The following is an 18495-nucleotide window of genomic DNA, read 5'->3' on the forward strand; positions in this document are numbered from 1 at the left end:
GCTTTGCGCGAAATTCAAAACAAACAAACTTTAAGCCATTTAGGATAAAATTATAGTTTCCTCCTGTTACAATCAGCAGTCATTCAAGGTAATTTAGATTTATTTCATATTTTTTTATGATTGTTACAAGGTCGGTAAAATTAACTAAGCTCATACAGAATTAGGATAGAGAAAATAACAGATAAAATATAATGTTTTATTAGAAAAAACGTTTGATATTTATTTGGGAGGTTTTGAAGGTTATACAAATCAAATTTGAAAATTTTCGGATGAATAACAGTATTTGTAATCTTAACAAATGTAAAATGCTTAATTTAAAAACCTGATTTTCGTGTACAAAAGACCTGTAATGTTTACTGAGTGTATGTGACAAAGGCCTTTGTCAATCTAAAGAATGTACTCAAACTAATGCTAGACATGACAGCTTTCAAAAACTTGATGAGAAAGAATCAAGATTGGATACCAGATTTTATGAAAGTTTGGCAAAGAAGATTATACTTTGTCAGTTTTGGAAGTGGCCATAAAAAAACAAAACATTTTATTGCTTGGTCAAACATTGGTTGTGTGTGGCATCTGTGCTGACAAAGAAGTGGTAGTGAAATACCTAACAGAATGATTTCTTGTAGCATAACAAATGATCTCTGATCATTTGGTTAGTGTAGCCAAAATAAGGATTTCTAAGGATCTTCAATTTGCTGCTGCAAACAGGCAGAGAGTACCATATCTACCTTGACAATGATAGGAAGAAAAAAAAACAGATTGGGGAAAATAGAAAAGTGGGTGATGGATAAAATTGATGGCCTGAAACTTAAGAAATGTAGGATTGAAAAAAATGCTGAAGTCAGAAAATGAGCTTAAGGTTACAGGCCAGTTGTTTTTTATATTCAAGTGGAAGGAAAAGAAGGCAGAGGTCAAGGCCTCAGAAGAAGAAAATTAGAAAAATATTAGGATTAGATAAATCCTATGCATGTGGTGTGTTTGAGTTATTGATAAGATATTGCATGCCATAGATGTTTGTAATGTGACTCTTGAAAATCTTAGTTTCATTTTTGTTTTGAAAGGGTGTGGCAAGAACATAGATTTTGTTTCTCTGAAATATGTGAACTCGTTAAAGGGATACCATAGTGAGTTCCAGATACAGTATTACATTTTTCATTATAATATCTCATTTTCACTCATAAAAACAATATATATATATATATATATACTAGTCCATGGCAAAGTTATGTTATCAGTGATGAAAAATTCCTGTTGTTATTCGGTATAAGATGCTATTCTCATGCAAATACAGTAAATATCTACTTGTTCATGGTTGAATTCTATTATCAGAAAAACAAGTACTTCATAAACCATTACTGCTTGTACATGATGAAATTTCATTGTTACGTGTACAGAAAGAATATCACCTTATTCATGATAAGATCTCATTCTCACTTGCACAAACAATATCAAGGTCTGATTCATACTTTAACATGCATATACACAAAAGTAATTTAAAGTCATTCTTCATTACAGATCTGTTATCTCAGTAGAGCTAATATCAGTTTGTTGCAATTAATTTTTTTTTATTCACAAACACGTGTACTTGATGATAATGAGTTTATTTCAGCACTCACAGACATACTGGTACTTATGATGCAATTTCATTCTTACTCACACAACCACTTCATTCATGATGAAGTTTTATTGTGTCTTACATTTAATTTCTACTCATGAATGAAAAGCAGTCCCTATTATGAATAAGTCCTATTATCACTCACACTAAAACTTTCCCGTAATGAGATCCCATTATCACTCACCTAATGTATTTATGTGTTCGTGATGAAGTGCTTTTCTCACTTAAACTAACAATCAGTATTTTCTTGTTCTTTATGAGTTATTTATAATACCAGCTTGTCTATGATGAAATCACTTCACAAATCACACAGTATCTGTGTGTTAGATGAGATTCTGCACATTTCTTGATTAGTTCTTGTTCTTACTCAAATAATATGTCTTTGTCTGTGATGAGATCCTTTCAAAAGTCACATTATATCTGTATGTTAATGATGAGTCCTTTTTCTCACTTAATATATACTTGTCTATGATGAACTCACTTCACAAATCACATGATACCTGTGTGTTGATGATAAGATTCTACATGGTTCTTGATGAGATTTTTTTGTTACTTACACAAAGATTATTTCTGTGTTTATAATTTTGTCTCATCCTCAGTGAAACAGTTCTTACTTGCTCATAATGTGTTTGTATTATCACTCATAGAAACAGTTTCTGCTTGTTCACAATGAGATCTTGTTTTCACTCATGGAAACAGTTTCTACTTGTTCATAATGAGGTCTTTTTCTTACTCATAAAATCAATTTTTGCATGTTCATGATGAGGTCTTGTTCTTACCTATGGAATCATCTTCTACTTTATCATGATGAAATTTTGTTTTCATTTGCCGAAACAGCATATGCATGTGTACTTCTAAATTTAGTTCTTATTCTCTTTATTCAAGTCACTCTTATATAAAACTCTTTAGGAATATTCTTAGATTGGTATTATTTAAATTAACAGTAGTTAAATTTTTTTTCTAGGATGGTATGCTACCTCTAATTTCAACTCTTCCTATCCACAATATTCGATTCTTGCTGACAGAACCTGTATATCGACAACAGCACATCTGCTCCAATCTTCTTATACCAGTTTTACCTAGTAATGAACCAGAAGGTTCATTAAACTATGGATTTTTGGAGCCTTTGGGTGAGTAACTTTCACATCCTTCTTTGTTTTAGCAGTTTGTCTTAAGGTTCTTTAAGTAAGACATTTTTTGAAGACACTGAATAAGTACAGTCCTCAGGTACTTGTTTTTTATAAAAGTTTATCATGTAAGTTTAATGCTACTGGGTTAGTAAAATGTTGAAACATTATTAATTATGTAATGCTTAGTGGTAAGTCTCAAGGTTTATACACTAAAATCTGGATTTGGATACTATAATGGGCAAAGTACAGATAGCCCATTGTGTAGGTTTGAGCTTAACAACAAACAAACAAGTAAAACAGATAAGCTCATCATCATTTGGAGGTGTAACAAAAAATAGTTTAGACTGTGTCTTCCAAAGATCCAGAAAATAGTTTCATGGAATAGCTGGTCTTTGGATTAAGCAGCATAGTGGTTCATTCTCAGTCATGATGGCCAGCAACTCAATCTCATTAAGTATTTAGGCCCTGAAGAGCTATGGATTTGAAAATTTGTAATGGTAGAGCTGTAAAGGAGATTTAATCCCATGAAAAATATAGCAATTTATAGCACTGAATTTAAGTCTGTAGGGCATGTCCCAATAAAAGTTTTGACTGATTTCATGGAAGATTTGTATTGTCTTCAAGGCATATCCAAGCATGGAAGTAGCAGACCATGAAGATATCTTTGTGAATAAGTTTACTGAGGTTTTGCCAAGTGAATAGATGACATATGTGTCAGAGATTTGGTGCCTAACAAAAGTTGTATCAGCTGCTATACAATTTGAAGTAGTAACTTTGAACAAGCGGGCAAGCTCTGAATGCATTTCAGACATGGAAACTCTTCAAAAAAGGCTGGAATAAGGTGAAAGCCAGTCTAGTGTGAGTGTCACCAAGCATCACAGTTTAGCCTGGTTGGATGCAGTCTAGTAGACTGATACATATATAACTTGTTTTTCAGGCTAGACCACTGATATACTCAGAGTACCACCCAGGCCTTTGTTCTGGCTGGGAGAGTTGAAACAATGGTTTTTGCTGTTAACAACTAGCATATTGAGTATTGAAAGTGTAAAAGAGGAACTGCCTATTTTCCATGATTTATTATGATGAGACTTAATATTGCTTCTACTGTAACTGTTAAATAGCAACAAGAAGGAAGAAGATATAATATGGCAACAGAAGCTCCAGCTAGGTTAAACTTATAGATTTCCTTTCTGGTATTGCCAACCACCTCAGATGGTATGGCGATCAGTCTCTTTCCAAACGTATGGTGTCCAGTATGATGCACATGACCAAACAGAGTATGGTATGTTCCACTGTAAATACATATAAACAAAGTTGTATATCTTTCATATATAGAAGCTTCAAAGAATAAAGTTTTACAATTTACCAAACACAGTTAGTTAACTCCTTTCTTATAGACACCCTTTTCTGCACATGTAACGAGATTTTACTTAGTTACATTCAAAAGTAAATTAAGCTATATTATGATAAATGTTTGCCAATGAAACCAACATTAAAATTTACATTATCATTCAAAGTTTTAATTCCTTTATTTCGAAAGAAAAATTATTGAAGTTCAGTTTTGTTTTCACATGATCCACAAGTTCACAAAACGTTCAGTTTATGTCTTAGTAATTTGAGAATGCCCTCCTATACACTATACTTCTATGTATAGAGAAGAAACTAGGTTAATTACCCTGTTTGCACATTCTTCTTTCAAGCTCCTTTGGGCACATTGAGAGAAAGGAGAAATAAATTTTTCTGAACTCTTCGACAGATGCCACACCCATTTTCTACACATAGAGTTGCGATTTCTCAGTTGAACTAGATTTTTATAACCAGTAGAAAGATTGCATTTTAAGTATGATCTCCCAATAGTTATTTTAAAATTGGCATGAAGAATTTCATAGAGAACTAGTCAAACTGCTCTTAGCATTGTTGCTGCTTATGTCTTTGCTAACACTTTAGCATTGTTTGTCAGTCAAGAAAATGATGATAATTATCAACGATTTCAGGAAGGTAAAAAAAATTAATTATATACAGTTAATTCATATTGGTCAAGTTTAGTTTGTATAATGTGTACATTAGCATAAGGCTTGACTTTTTGAATAACCTGTCTTTCTTATATTAAGATCAATGCTGGATTTTAAAAAAATTAATGTGCTAGAATTGATTATTGGAATTTAATGTAAATATTACTTTAATTGTTACGATTATTGGTTTGGAAAGAGATGTTAATGAAAATCACTTAATTTTGCTGTTTGATAACAAATAATTACAGTGTCCTAATTATTGAAATTAGAGTTTAATATTACTGAAATAAGTTGATTTTTACCCTTAATATGTGTTTGGAGGCCATCCTGGAGGTGATTGCTGAGTTCAATTTCCTTGTTACTATGATGACCTATATTAAGTACTTTTTTGTTTTCTTTAGCATACAAGAACAAACAGCTTCAAGGCCCTGGATTCAACCGACCATACCAGTTTGATCAAAATTTACGAGCAGCTAAAAGCCTGTCTCTATACCAGCACTTAGACCTGAAGAGTTGTGTGTGGACATTTGATGCTTGGTATCACATGACAGAACTGATAGACCTGTGTGGAGGCTCTGTGACATCAGATTTTCAGGCAAGTCTTTTATATGCTATATATTTCACTAACCAAAAACTCAATTTCTATAATCTACTTTAATAGTCATATTAATATTTAACATACAAAGATTATTTAACTCCTCACAGTTAATAATATGTAGGAAATATTTGGTAAATGAACCATTTCATTGTTAAGCATTTATATAAAATCAGGGTTAATATTGTAAACAGTTTCTCCCAAACATTTTACATTTATTTTGCAAGTATTTTTATTTCCAATTACACTCTTCTTGCTGAAAGAATGGTATATGTGTGTGTGAACATCATTTGTTATAATTTTTTAAAGCCCAATCATTTTATTTAATTCTTAATTAAAAACATAAAAAATACCTGAAATACTGTAGTTAATCTTTTTCTTATTGCTGTTAGTACAACACTAAACTTATCGACTATCTCAGTCCTATAAACTGAGCAATCTGTGACTTCTAACATTTATCTTACTATTAATCCCATAAAGGATTCAGTATTGTGTAAGTCTAAAGGGATTTCTTGCACATAATTCTGATCTTTTACAACTAATGTAGATGCGAGATTCAGCACAGAGTTATCTGACTGTGGAACTTCCACTTCATGTGTCATACATTTATGCTACAGCACCTACCGGTTGGGCCTCTATAGAACATCGTACAGAAATGGAATTTTCCTTCTTTTATAATACTGTCCTTTGGCGTACTGGTTTAGAAACAGATGGCATTTTAAGAGCCAGATTGCAAATTTTGCGTATATCAGTTGGAGCTGATGGCCGGTTAATCCTAGAATTCAAAACTGAGGCTAAATTTAGAGGTAAGAAGAAAGTTTAGTCATTGAAAATATTAAATAATAAACACATTACTGTCCCCTTTAGAAGTATATTTTAATAATAAACATAACTGTTTGACCCCTATTCAAACAACATATAAATATTATTAGTATTTTTTAAAGATGTTTATTTTGTCTTTCTATGCTTACTTAGAAATAGTAGAGGGTTCATTATTTACTCAACAAAAAAACAGTAAATATGATATTAATCCTGTGAATTAGATTCAATGAAATTATACAGTTATTTGTTTTCCACCACATATGGATATGTAGGCCAGAATAAGCAGATGAATTCTGCATGTACTGAGCCACCTTCATAAGTGAACATGTATAAATAACATGTTCTGAGGTAGTGGCATCTTTCTAATGGTTACCTACAAATGAAAAAAGCTAAATATAGTTTTTACAAGAGATTGTTAGTAATTTGGGCATGTAATGTAATTAACTTAATAGTGTGTGTGTGCTGTGATTGCTACTCGTCCAGATTTCTATTGTTGTCAGCTCAGTTGTTCATGTTCGATTATTAAGCAGTTTCTGTAAGTAAATATCAAGTCACTATTTTATTTCATCAGTCTCTAACATTTAATCTCAGTTTGTGTTGGCTATGTTAACTTCCAATGTTGGTTATGGAATCATCACAGTTTCTTATAACATGGGCCTGCTACTTGCTTCTGCTGTAGTTCAACAATAATCCACTGTAAAGTCTTTTGTTGCTACATCTTCCACTCTTACGTGGCCAGTCTGTTAATACTAAGTACTGTATTAGCCTTGCCTTATGATCTTCTCTCTACTTTTGTTTCAGTAATGATTTTCTGATGATACTGGTCACTAGTTTTAAACTTCCATCACCCAACCACACAAAACACTTTTCTACTTTTTGGTTGATTGTATTACAACTGCTACATGTTATTTGAACATACATGTACATCTTTTAGTTAATTTAGAAATTGGACCTGGGATACAGCTTGGAAATGCTAACTCAAAAGCTGATAGCCAAAAAAGATAAAATGTTTCCCATGTGTTTTAATGATGAACTGAAATGCCAAGTGATTTTTACTTTTCTTCCTAATTAATTTTGTATTTTATATTTACTGAAATTTGTTTATATTTAAAATGACACTGATTGTAAAATAATTGTAAGTTGCATTATGCAACATAATATAATGTCCAATTTTTTTGCATATTCTTGTGTAAGATTGAATAATACTCTTTGCAGCATTATTTTACATTGTTAATATTAATTCATATTCCACATTAATAGATCTAAGGTCTAGTAAATTTAGATACAACCAACCTATTTGCCATGATAAAAAAAAATTGTATCTGACAGGAAGTCATTATTCAAAGGATCAATGACCAGAAGACAAACAACTTAGTTCAAGCTGTGCCAGTTGCTATTGCCAAGGCTTGAGCATAATGGTTTATATACTGTATAGGTAATTAGATGACGTAGCAAATTGGTATAATAATAATTATGATGTATAACAGTTCAATAAAGATAACTTAAAATTATTTTGATTGTTTTATGTAAAATAGATTATGCATTGATCATATTTATTTAATAAAACATACATGTATCACATTTTTATTTGATACATGTAAAATTTCACAAATTGACACCAAATTTATTTAATAAAAAATCTTCCATTATTGTTTTGCACATTTAACAGGGTTGCTTTAAGTGTTGGTGAGTCTGGCAGATGTGATATCAGGAAATGGTTTGTTGTTCATTTTCAGCATGCGAAAGTAAGGTCAGGTGTTTAGGTTTTCCCTTTTGTTGAGGCATTGTGAGACAGAATCTATCTTTGTACAAAAATGTAAGTGGTTTATTCTTTGATACGTGTCATATTTATACAGCAAGCCACAAATTAACTACTCACTGGGAGAATTACTTACATCATACATCATCTGATATCTTGAGAAAACACTTATTCTGGCTGTGGATTAGCTGGTGAGGGTTTTTCCAGCTTGCATCGTGGTTTCATTTTCATGACCAATTGCACACTACTTATCAAAACACTCACGTGTTAAATGGTATAATCAAGCATTAACTGCTGTTGAAATTGGTAATTTTTTCTTATCACATTGAATAATCGAGGTAGAGATATTCATATTTTGAAGAATATAACATAAAATATGAAAATTTCCCTGCCTTTGTGTTCATTTTAATTGTGTGGTGTGGCATCTAATCACTCACCCTTTGTGGACATCAACAAACTACAGTTGAATCATTATCGATGTTTATATGTTTTTATTGAAATGAAGAAAGGTCTCTAAAGAGAGGTCATTATCGAACCTTCCATTGAAAAATCATGGCCGTATGTCACATCTTTCAGGAAGTCCTTTGTAGGAGGTGTAAAATCATTCCATGCACAGAAAAAAAGTCTTAGCTAAAAGAAAGTCATTATTGGAAGGGATCATATCAACTAGGGACTACTGTAACTGATTCTAAAAAATGTACTAGACCTTGAATCTATAACAAGCAACAACACTGCTAGTGTTTAGTGACTGATTCTAAATACATATCCTTTGTACATGTATTATTACTAATATAAATCATGGTATACCATTGTTTTTTATTGCTTTAGACACTCATAATTTCAACAACCTGTTCAAAGTGAAATAATATTAAATCTCTCTAGCCAGTTTACTCCTGTTTCATTACTATTCTAAATCAGGAATACCACACTGCTGGTGTAATGTTTTTCACAAAGATTTAGGACTCCTGAGCTTTTTCATGCTTCTTTAAATACCCTAGCATGGGAGGTAAATGACAATTCTGAAATAAATACAGATGTGTGAAACTGTCAGTAAGTCTAAATGGAAGCTCCAACATGTGATGATAGTGATATTTTTTCTCCAAATAATGTTATTCAATATAAATTAAGATGCAATGTTTGTAGATAGGTCATATTATCTAATATTCCAGATTTTCTAGTTGAGTCAGCCTTTGAATGGTTTATGTCAAAATACATATTTCCAAGAAACATTTTCTCAGTTAGCAATGAGGTTATTGTCTTGTCAGAAAATGAGAAATCCATTATTTATTTGTTTTTAGACTTTCCCATTATTTGGTGAGTAAATGGCTAACAAAGTAGGATCCATTTTATATTGCACCATTAAACAATATTATAAAAAAAATCAATTTGGAGACAGATTTTTAGACACGTGAGATATGTAATATTTGCATACTACAAGATTTATGCCATGATTTTTCATTTTTACATAGAGTATGATTGTCATGAAGTGGTTTCTTGGTAATCAGAAAAAAGTGCCAGTTTGATATTTGATAATAAACTGTGAATATGGCTAAGTGGCAGATTAATAAAGCAAACCAGGTATCTAAAAAAATCATGGAGAAGGGAGAAAGTGATTATGATGTTTCTGAGTGAATATATCTTCTCTGTTTTGATTTATCATATAAAATTTTTACATGCGTTAATACATATCGTATTGTTCACTTTGCATAGGACTTTTTTCTCACTTAGCATCCATATGTTACCATGAAGTAGGATTGAGAAAAGTATTTTTAATCATATAGATTTAGCCAATCAGAAGGTGATGACAGGATTTTAAAGCAATGTAAGAACTTAAAAACTATGAACAGTAATAACATTTTTCTCTATTTGCTTTCAGAAAGAGGGATCTCTGAGACATTTTGAAGTTTAATTTTATAATTTTTTCTTGTTCAAATTTGAAGTAGTTTCTTTCATTTAGACAAGTCAGTTGGATACATTAGGATTAAGTTGCAGGAGAAAATAGTTAATTAGTAATATAAAGTAATGACCACCTTGACTTGAATATAAGCAGATAATAAGCTATTTTCAAATATATTAGTTAACCAACAGTCTACTTTCTTGGGTGGTAGAAGTTTCTCTTCTTTTTTTGTCTAACACATTCTTGTGCAGGACTCTAAAGTTTTGTCACAAAGACTGTTGCTAAATAGAGATTTTGCAGTGAAGAGTTTTTACCTTGATGCTGTACAAACTTAGGCTACTATCATTCTTGTTTATCTTCCATATTCACTCATCTTATTACTTCTGTCTCTTGAAAAATACTCATATGTGAACTCTTTATCAGGCTGTATGCAGTCAAGGAAGAGTTGTTATCTAATCTGTAATAAGACTTATATTTTTTACAAATTATTAAAACATTGAAATAATAAAGTTCTTAAATTTTATAGGCCAGTTTGTCATGAAACATCATACATTACCTGGTGTGGAAAGTGGTGTGTTACCACCAGATACATTGGTTATTACTTTTGATTTGGAGCTTATTTGGACGGAATCTACGTTTGATGGCCCATCACAACTGTGGAGGGCCACAAGCAACTATAACTTAAAGGTGAGATTCTTCTGATTCTATTTGTGTTTGTTCTCACACATGCTGAATAGCTATATCAATTAAAAAAATGTAGTTAACATTATTCACACGTTTCCTATTACAGTAAGATCTACCCAATCTAACTCTAATTATTAATAGATCTTTATTCTGACAAATATATCATTTAATGATTCCATGTATGGTAAAACTGTAAGTTTTATTCAAGGATATGCTTATTATCATGTATGAATGCTGAGTTTGTTAATTTCCTAAGCTAACCTTGGTGAGTTACTGAAATCATGATTATTTTGAAATACTGAGTTATTGAAATTTAGTTTCATCTATGTTGATTAGACAAGTATTGTAAGTGAAGAGACATTTGTAGAGCTTAATGATTGTAATTTTATCCTTAATCAAAGTCAGAACTCTCATATTTGCCTTGTTTTACATTATGTGTAGTTGTAAAAAATTAATTTGGGCTTCATACTTTGCCGATGTCTTCAAACAGTATTCATGACATAGACAGTGATAACTATCTTCGAATAATGTCATTCTTTCTAAGTTTTCACATACTACTTTGCTCATGGTTAATAAAGTATTTCTATTTGTAAAACAGACTCTTTTATTTGTTGATTGAGCCATTATCAACTCAAGTTTGCATAACATATTAGTTCAAATCTCCTAAGGCTGGGCATGACCTAGTGGTTAAAATGCCATACTGTGAATCTGAGGGCCTACAGCTTGCATCCCATTTCAACAAATTAGTGTTTCATTCTTTTGGGATGTCAAACCCCACTATTGGATTAGAGTAGCCTAAGAATTGACATTGGGTACTGTTGATTGGCTTCCTTCTGTCTAGTCTATTGAGTTCAAAATTAGGGATAGAAAACCCTTGTGTATCTTTGCTTGAATATCTGAAAAAAAACAAAAAACTGGTCTTCTGTTATTGTGGTAAGATAGCTTACCTATTGGTTTTTAAGTTTTACATCAGAATACTACCACATTAAGTTGTTCAAAACAGTTTTGTGCCTGTAATTGCACCCTGAGTCACATTCCTTTGTCAGACCAGCTGATTACAAGTAGATTGGAAATGTAGTTGGAAATAAATTCTGCCTGCTAGTACTAACCTACTGCTGGGGAACATGACATGTATCTTGACAATAGATTAGACACCATGACAGCTTCTTGAAGAGGAAGAGCAGTCTACTGAAGCCAGAGGTCATTTGAGCAGAACTACCTTAACATGTTTACTATGGTAACATACTGTTCCATCAGCCTTTATGATACCAAGTTTGAAATAATTATATCCAACAAATTTCCTGAAAGGAGAAGTTTGCAGCTATAGATGCAGTAGGGACTGCCTACACCCAATCATGTATCTCACAAGGTTAAAGATCAGCCACAAAATCTGCCTTCACAAGCAACACCATGTGTCATGGTACTAACTCATTAGTTTACATTGGTTAACCTGAACTTCCCAATGGCTGCACTGCTGTGATATCTGATATCTTTTAAATTCTGTTTTATGCATTTTCAACTAATAAGAACCTGAAGCAATTGTAAAATTTCCTCAAATTTTCTAGTTGCTTCATGATGTAAAAATGTTCCAAAATATTTGGACAACTTATATCTTTAATTATTCAATATTATTATTTAGTATATCATATTCACACAACACACACAAGTAAAATAATTTATCATTTATTTAAAAGAAATTATATTTATTAGATACAAATTATTCTTGACAAGAATATTGTGAGAAAAAATCATGATACCTAGCTTGACAAGGTGATTGACATATGACATCCAATATGCAGATGTGTTTCTCCTGGCCATATTCCTACAGAGACATAGAGTGGTGTGTGGTGTGTATGGTGCTCAGAAGAGAAACCAACCATGTCAGAGTAATTGAGGTTGAGACTTGTAGGTTCCTCATTGTATATCAGACATCACTGTAGCCCTTCCAGAGACAAATAATGGTAATTGATGTGTGCTAAGACATTTACAGATAGTGTAGATAAATAGTAGATAACATATTTTGCAGTACTTGGAGAAACATTTTACCAATCAGCAATGAGCTGAGTTTGGTGAATGCAGCCTGATGGTTTAAATGAAATAGCTGTGCTTATCTTTCAAGCATATACTTGTAGAGTTTGTGAGTCTGGATATAACCGACTAGAATGATCACCTACTGTATGTAATGAGTGCATACAAAGCAACATAGCAACAGTCTACTCACTTTTCACCAAATCTACTAATGCTAACATTTGGATATGAACTACCACAGTCCTCTGTTGGCAATTTATGGTATATCATTCTTTATAACTGTTTCATAATGTCCATAGGAATATGTAGAATGTTTAAGGCCCACAGTAATTGACATACAGAAATTTGCATCTTTAATATACAAGATATCAAACAGTTTTTCATAGGTTATTAACAGATAAACATGTGGAAATCATTGTAGTATAACAGCTAGGATTGTTGATGGTGTTAGATACATTAGAACATTAACAGCTCAAATAGTTGATGAAGATCATTAAGATATGTGGCATATCTGAAAGCTGAAAGAATTTGCAATGCTTGCTTTATAGTGAACATTGTTAATTGCTACCTGAGATTATTTTAGTGTCTGTTTTCGTGATTTATCATGTTGATACATACAAGGAATACCTAAGAGTAAGATAAGCCTGTTCTCCAGCTGTACAGTGTTGGGATTGTGCCTTTAAATTGCTTGAGAAATAACCCAGGCTGTGATAAATCAGTGGAAACTTCCTAGTTTCATAATTTTTTCCTGTTATTTTTCTCATATGTCAACAGAAATGAGTTTTTTTATCCATAGGTTGTGATACAGTTACAGACAGTAAAAATAATGATCAGGCCTTGCAAGTCATAGGGGTGAATTTTTGGTTCTTTTGGATTTTACGTTGATTAGTGTTCTGTGATATCAATAGTCATAGGTGACAATACTGTATCCAAAAACACTGTACAAATTACTTTTGTCTACTGTATCAATCATTGTTCAGTTAGAGATTTGTAACAGGTGTGTACATTAATTGAATGTGTTATTTTGTTGCATATGTGTGTGTGTGTATATATATATATATATATATGATAATAGAAATATTATTTTTACATCACATATAAATGTATGTTGTAAATTAATTAACACACACACACACACAAATATATATATAATCTACATTGTTATTGGTGTTGCCAGAAAATATCTCGTGCTTTTAGATAAAATAAGATTGTTATTTTAGCTTACCCTACATCAAGGGTGTGTGATGTACCCCATGTTTATATTGTTGTTGGTGTAGAGTATGTTTGGAAGAAGTGAAACTGCTGATTATTAACTTATGTCACACCAAACTAAAGCATGATATACCCTATGTCTTCATTGATGTATTAATAATCTCATAGGTACTGCTGAATATTCATTAAGATACCAGGGCTAAAGGGGGGGGGGGATGCTTGAAAAACCATTGACTTTATGTCTATAGTTCTTCTTAATATCTTACATGATTAGTGCTCTGCCATGATAACCAGTCTGTGGAATATTGCTTGTGTACATATGAGCATGCAGTAGATAATCTAGCTTGAGAAAGTTGCAATCATTAGGCAGTGATCATGCAGTGAGTTTGTTAACAGTGTTAAATTTAGACAGCCTAATTTTAACAGTTTAGTAAGTAGTGAAGCGTCTGTTTGTATGAAAACTTATTAGAGACTAAGTGATTATTGCTGAACCACCTCTTTCTCACAGAATATAAGTTCTCAACCATTCTAACCATCTGTTTGTCTTACATCACTGTACATTGTTTAATTTTGTGAGAGAGAGAGATTCTACAGTCACAACAGCCTATTGATGGACAGTGAATTTGAGGACGTCCTCAAGTGTCTAATAACAATGTTTCCTTCAGGTGACAGTAGTAGGAAGAAGAACCCATAAAACAGGACCCAATACTTGATATGCATGTCATCAAGATGCATGCACTTGTTATTGATACACCACCATTTACCAGAAAGAATGACCTTCTACTAACTATTTTACTACTGAGTAGTGTTTTGCCTGTAATTATTGCAGAAGAACCAAAACCAAGACTGCCAAAAATAGCACTGTTAGCTACTAGTGAAATGTTTCCTTAAAGAATGCAGCATGTTGAGGTGCAAAAATAATGATATATATATGCACACACGTGAACTTAAGAAAGTTTACTAAGGGCCAAAATACCTAAGTACCAAAATAAATCATCATAAGGAACCACAGAATCAACAATAGAAATCAACAAAATTGATGCCCTATTATCCACTCCAGCCAAACAATACAGCACATCTACCAGGCTATTGTGGTTACTGGTTTCTATGCTCAAGATCATTCAGGTGGACCTCAACGTTGTGACAGGTGCATTGGAGACTCCACTCATAGGCCCAGGTTGCACAACAGACTGAAGCCTAAGCCCTCTAACAGAAAGAAAAAATATCATTGTTGGTTTCTAGGAGATCAATTGAAAGAAAAGCAGAGACATTTTTTAAAAAGTAAATGAGGCCCTTCACAGGATGTTGACAAAGTTTTCAGTTGCCATAGAAAATGTTCTTTCCATCGTACTTGAAATGAAGGGTCTTTGGTTTAATAGGCTGTGTAGACATGTTACCTACGTGTTGTGATGTAAAATATTGTAAATATATGTAGTCAGACTACTGGAAATTTCTAGGATGCTTGATTTTTTTTTTGTTGTTGTTATGAGTTAATGTGTTTTTTCTTTATTATGTATTTTTTCCTATGAGTTTATATTTCATGTATTACAGTTTTCACCCAGTGAATTAAGGCTCATTATTTTTGGTATTATAAAATGTAACTGTTGCTTACTTATGTTAGTGTTATTGCTACCATAGATTTTTCTCTTTATTATTTCCTTAGTACTATGTAACTATAATGATTTATATTTTATTTATGACTGCTTTAGAAAATGCTTCTTACTGAATTGAGTGCCTTTCTATAAATTTTGCACTTCACAGTAATTTATCTGTTTACAGATGCTATCAGTATTCAACACTTCAGTTTAACTTTGATGAACCCCCTTTCTTTGCTTGTTTGGATCAGTTTAAATGTGATGTTTAATTGGAATTTTATTCCTGTTGTAATCTTTTGACTGGGGCTTAAAAAATAGCTTAGACATTGTATCTTAACCCTAAGCAAATCAAAACTTTCAAACACATCTTGGTTCTTGTCTTGTGAATTTGTAAAGAATTACATTGGTCTTTGTACTGCATTTTTGTGTAGTCTTCAGTAGTATAAAAAATATATTGAAATTATCTCAAGCATTTCATGTCCCAGTTTCTTCACGATAAATAACTTTTGTTTTATTTGAAACACATTTGTGTCACTCACATTATTTTTAGTCAAATCATTCTTAATTCATATCTTGCTTAACAATTTAACTCGTATCTCATGTTATTATGGTTAGATAGCTTACATATTGGATTTAAGTGTTATCTTAGAACTAGCCATAACATCATTTATTTGAGTCTTTGAAAAGAATACCTATCTAGCCTTACTCTAATTATCAGCAGAAGATAGTTAATGATTTTTATTTTACAAGATCTACATCATTTATTTGACTTCTTTTACTGTAAATCTTACCAAGTCTTATGCTTATTCTCCAGATAAATATATATAATCTTGCTCTAATTATGAACAACATCTTGTTCAATGTTTTTAGGATTATACAGGACAATACATCATCCAGTTGATTCCTTGTACTGTAAAACCTACCCAGTCTTATGCTTCATCCCCAGATAAACCACTTGTTTGCACTGCACATCTACCAGAAAGGTAATTTTTTTTCTTTAATAATTATTCACACTGACTGTTGAAAAGACAAGCTTTGAATTGATGAATTTATAGATATATAAACTTCTAATAATTGTATACAAATTACTTAACAAAAAAATGCTTCAACTCTATAGCTCCAGCAGTAAAATAAATGTTTTCAATGAGTTTTTGTAAGAAATTGAAATGATATGTTTAAAATGTGAGATATACTAGAGTACATGACTACCGATGTTGTTGGTAAGTTGTATTGAGTCTGAAATGGTGACTTATTATTTGAATAATTTTTATTAGTCATTTATTTAGTAATCAGTGCATGATTTTGTGAGTTTAGTCATTACTGTCACTGCCTGTCAGCCAATATGTTTATATTTCAGTACTGTAAATTTTTAGTTTGTATATGTGATGAAGTACAAGATATGAATGTTTGTAAGAAAGTGGAATTTTTGTTTATACATTGTTTATTCGTGATGTTAGGCTTATTGTTAGTTACATAAAACCTTAGAAATATAATTATTCTGATATTGTTAAATTTGCTGAATTTTACATTCATCCTTTTACCAAATAATCAGAAAGAACCCACCCAACAATAAAAAACATTATAACAGTTATTTTCATGAATGAACATGTTAAAAGATTATTGAACTCTTTTTTTTTTCTCTCTCTTTCTCTCTCTAGTTTAAGCACATTTATATGCTGGACTTAGTTAAGTTCTGGCTTTTATAGGTGGCTCTGTCTGTCATTGGTCTTAGTTAGGATTTTAAAGTAATATTAATGGATGACTATGTCATATTCACCTGTGGGATTTTCCACTACACACAGTTTATTAGTGTCCTTAAATCTGTATGTTCTTTAACAACAGTATACTACTTACAACTGAACAGATGTAGGTTTGTGTTTGATAAGAACAAGTTAATTGATGAACCATATTTTCTCTCGGTTGGTGATATTTTGATTTTATGTCTAAAACAATATAGCAAATGAAATATTGAATTGAAAATACATTTAAATTTTCTGTGGGTCCACTTTATAAAGAAGGGTATGCAGTTGCTTTTCACACATAAGGCATACTTACAAATATAAAAGAAAACAGTAGATATTGAATATTTTTGAACTTTATAGATTTTATGGTTTTATAAAGTTTCATTTATTCAAATAGCCATAGATTATCCTATCTATGAGATGGATAAGAAAAACCATTCTTGCATAAATACTTGATGTTAACAAACACGTAGGTAGGAATTCATAAATATTTAAGATTTGCTATGCATGACAAATGAGATCATAATCAAATTCTCCATAAACAATATTTGTGTGTTACTTGCAAGATTGAACAGTTTTTTTTATAACTTCCCGAAGTTACAATCACAATTATGGATCAACTAGCAGATGCCCGTTGAAACAATTCAATTGTAAGTTCCCTAGAAATAGTGGTGAATAAATATAAAATGTGCAGTCAACCCAATCCCTTGGATCAGATTGTATATACAATATGATTGTCTGGTGGGCTGTTTATGACTGTCTTTTGTCATTCCATGTGCTAATTCAATAAGAAAATTTCATTGCATTTATTTATAAGTGAAGGAGACTGAATATAATTCCTTTTTTGGTAAAAATCTTTGTTTTTTTTTATGCAATGGGTGCATCCAGCACATTAGTGTGCTCAGCTTCACTAAGTAACTGCTGAGCTTTTTTCTGCTGGATGCTACTGTTCCTTGTTATTTTAATGAGTGCAAGGAAAGACTACAAGAAGTGTCAGATGGGAGATATTCAATTCAAATCAGTTTATTCATGCACGTATATAATACCGACATTAAAGAAAAACAACAACAAATATATAGTGAAACATGCTCCTCTTTTTTATGTGTTTTTTGCATCCATGCTAATGAATCGATGTAGGAAGTCCCTTTTTTTTTTGTGAAATTCCCTCAAAAAAACATTTTTGTTCTTAATAAGTTTTTTCTCAGATTGACTGTTCAGTGCTTACAAAAACTGATGGATCGATGTTGATATTCATATTAAATTTTAGGAATTGCAAAAAATGAATAATTTTTCTGTAATGTACTCATGAAAATATGCATTTTTTTCCAATAATTAACTGTTCAGGAAATACACAGCATGACAAACAGACATTTGGCTCTTATATATATATATATATATATATAT

The 18495-nt window shown here is 31.6% G+C and overlaps 1 protein-coding gene across 1 annotated transcript in view; it reads left to right on the forward strand.

Annotated features, from left to right (window-relative positions):
• The window catches only part of LOC106478558 (extracellular matrix protein FRAS1-like), a 154477-nt gene that overhangs the window by 118771 nt on the left and 17211 nt on the right, over positions 1 to 18495 (forward strand). Inside the window, exons 60-64 of the mRNA XM_013939110.2 lie at positions 2580 to 2745; positions 5159 to 5352; positions 5900 to 6158; positions 10357 to 10517; positions 16220 to 16332. Coding sequence (XP_013794564.2) covers positions 2580 to 2745; positions 5159 to 5352; positions 5900 to 6158; positions 10357 to 10517; positions 16220 to 16332 — 893 coding nt within the window. The remainder of the gene's footprint in view (positions 1 to 2579; positions 2746 to 5158; positions 5353 to 5899; positions 6159 to 10356; positions 10518 to 16219; positions 16333 to 18495) is intronic.

The sequence above is a fragment of the Limulus polyphemus genome, unplaced genomic scaffold (assembly GCF_000517525.1).
Source record: "Limulus polyphemus unplaced genomic scaffold, Limulus_polyphemus-2.1.2 Scaffold224, whole genome shotgun sequence".
NCBI classification, from domain to species: domain Eukaryota; kingdom Metazoa; phylum Arthropoda; class Merostomata; order Xiphosura; family Limulidae; genus Limulus; species Limulus polyphemus.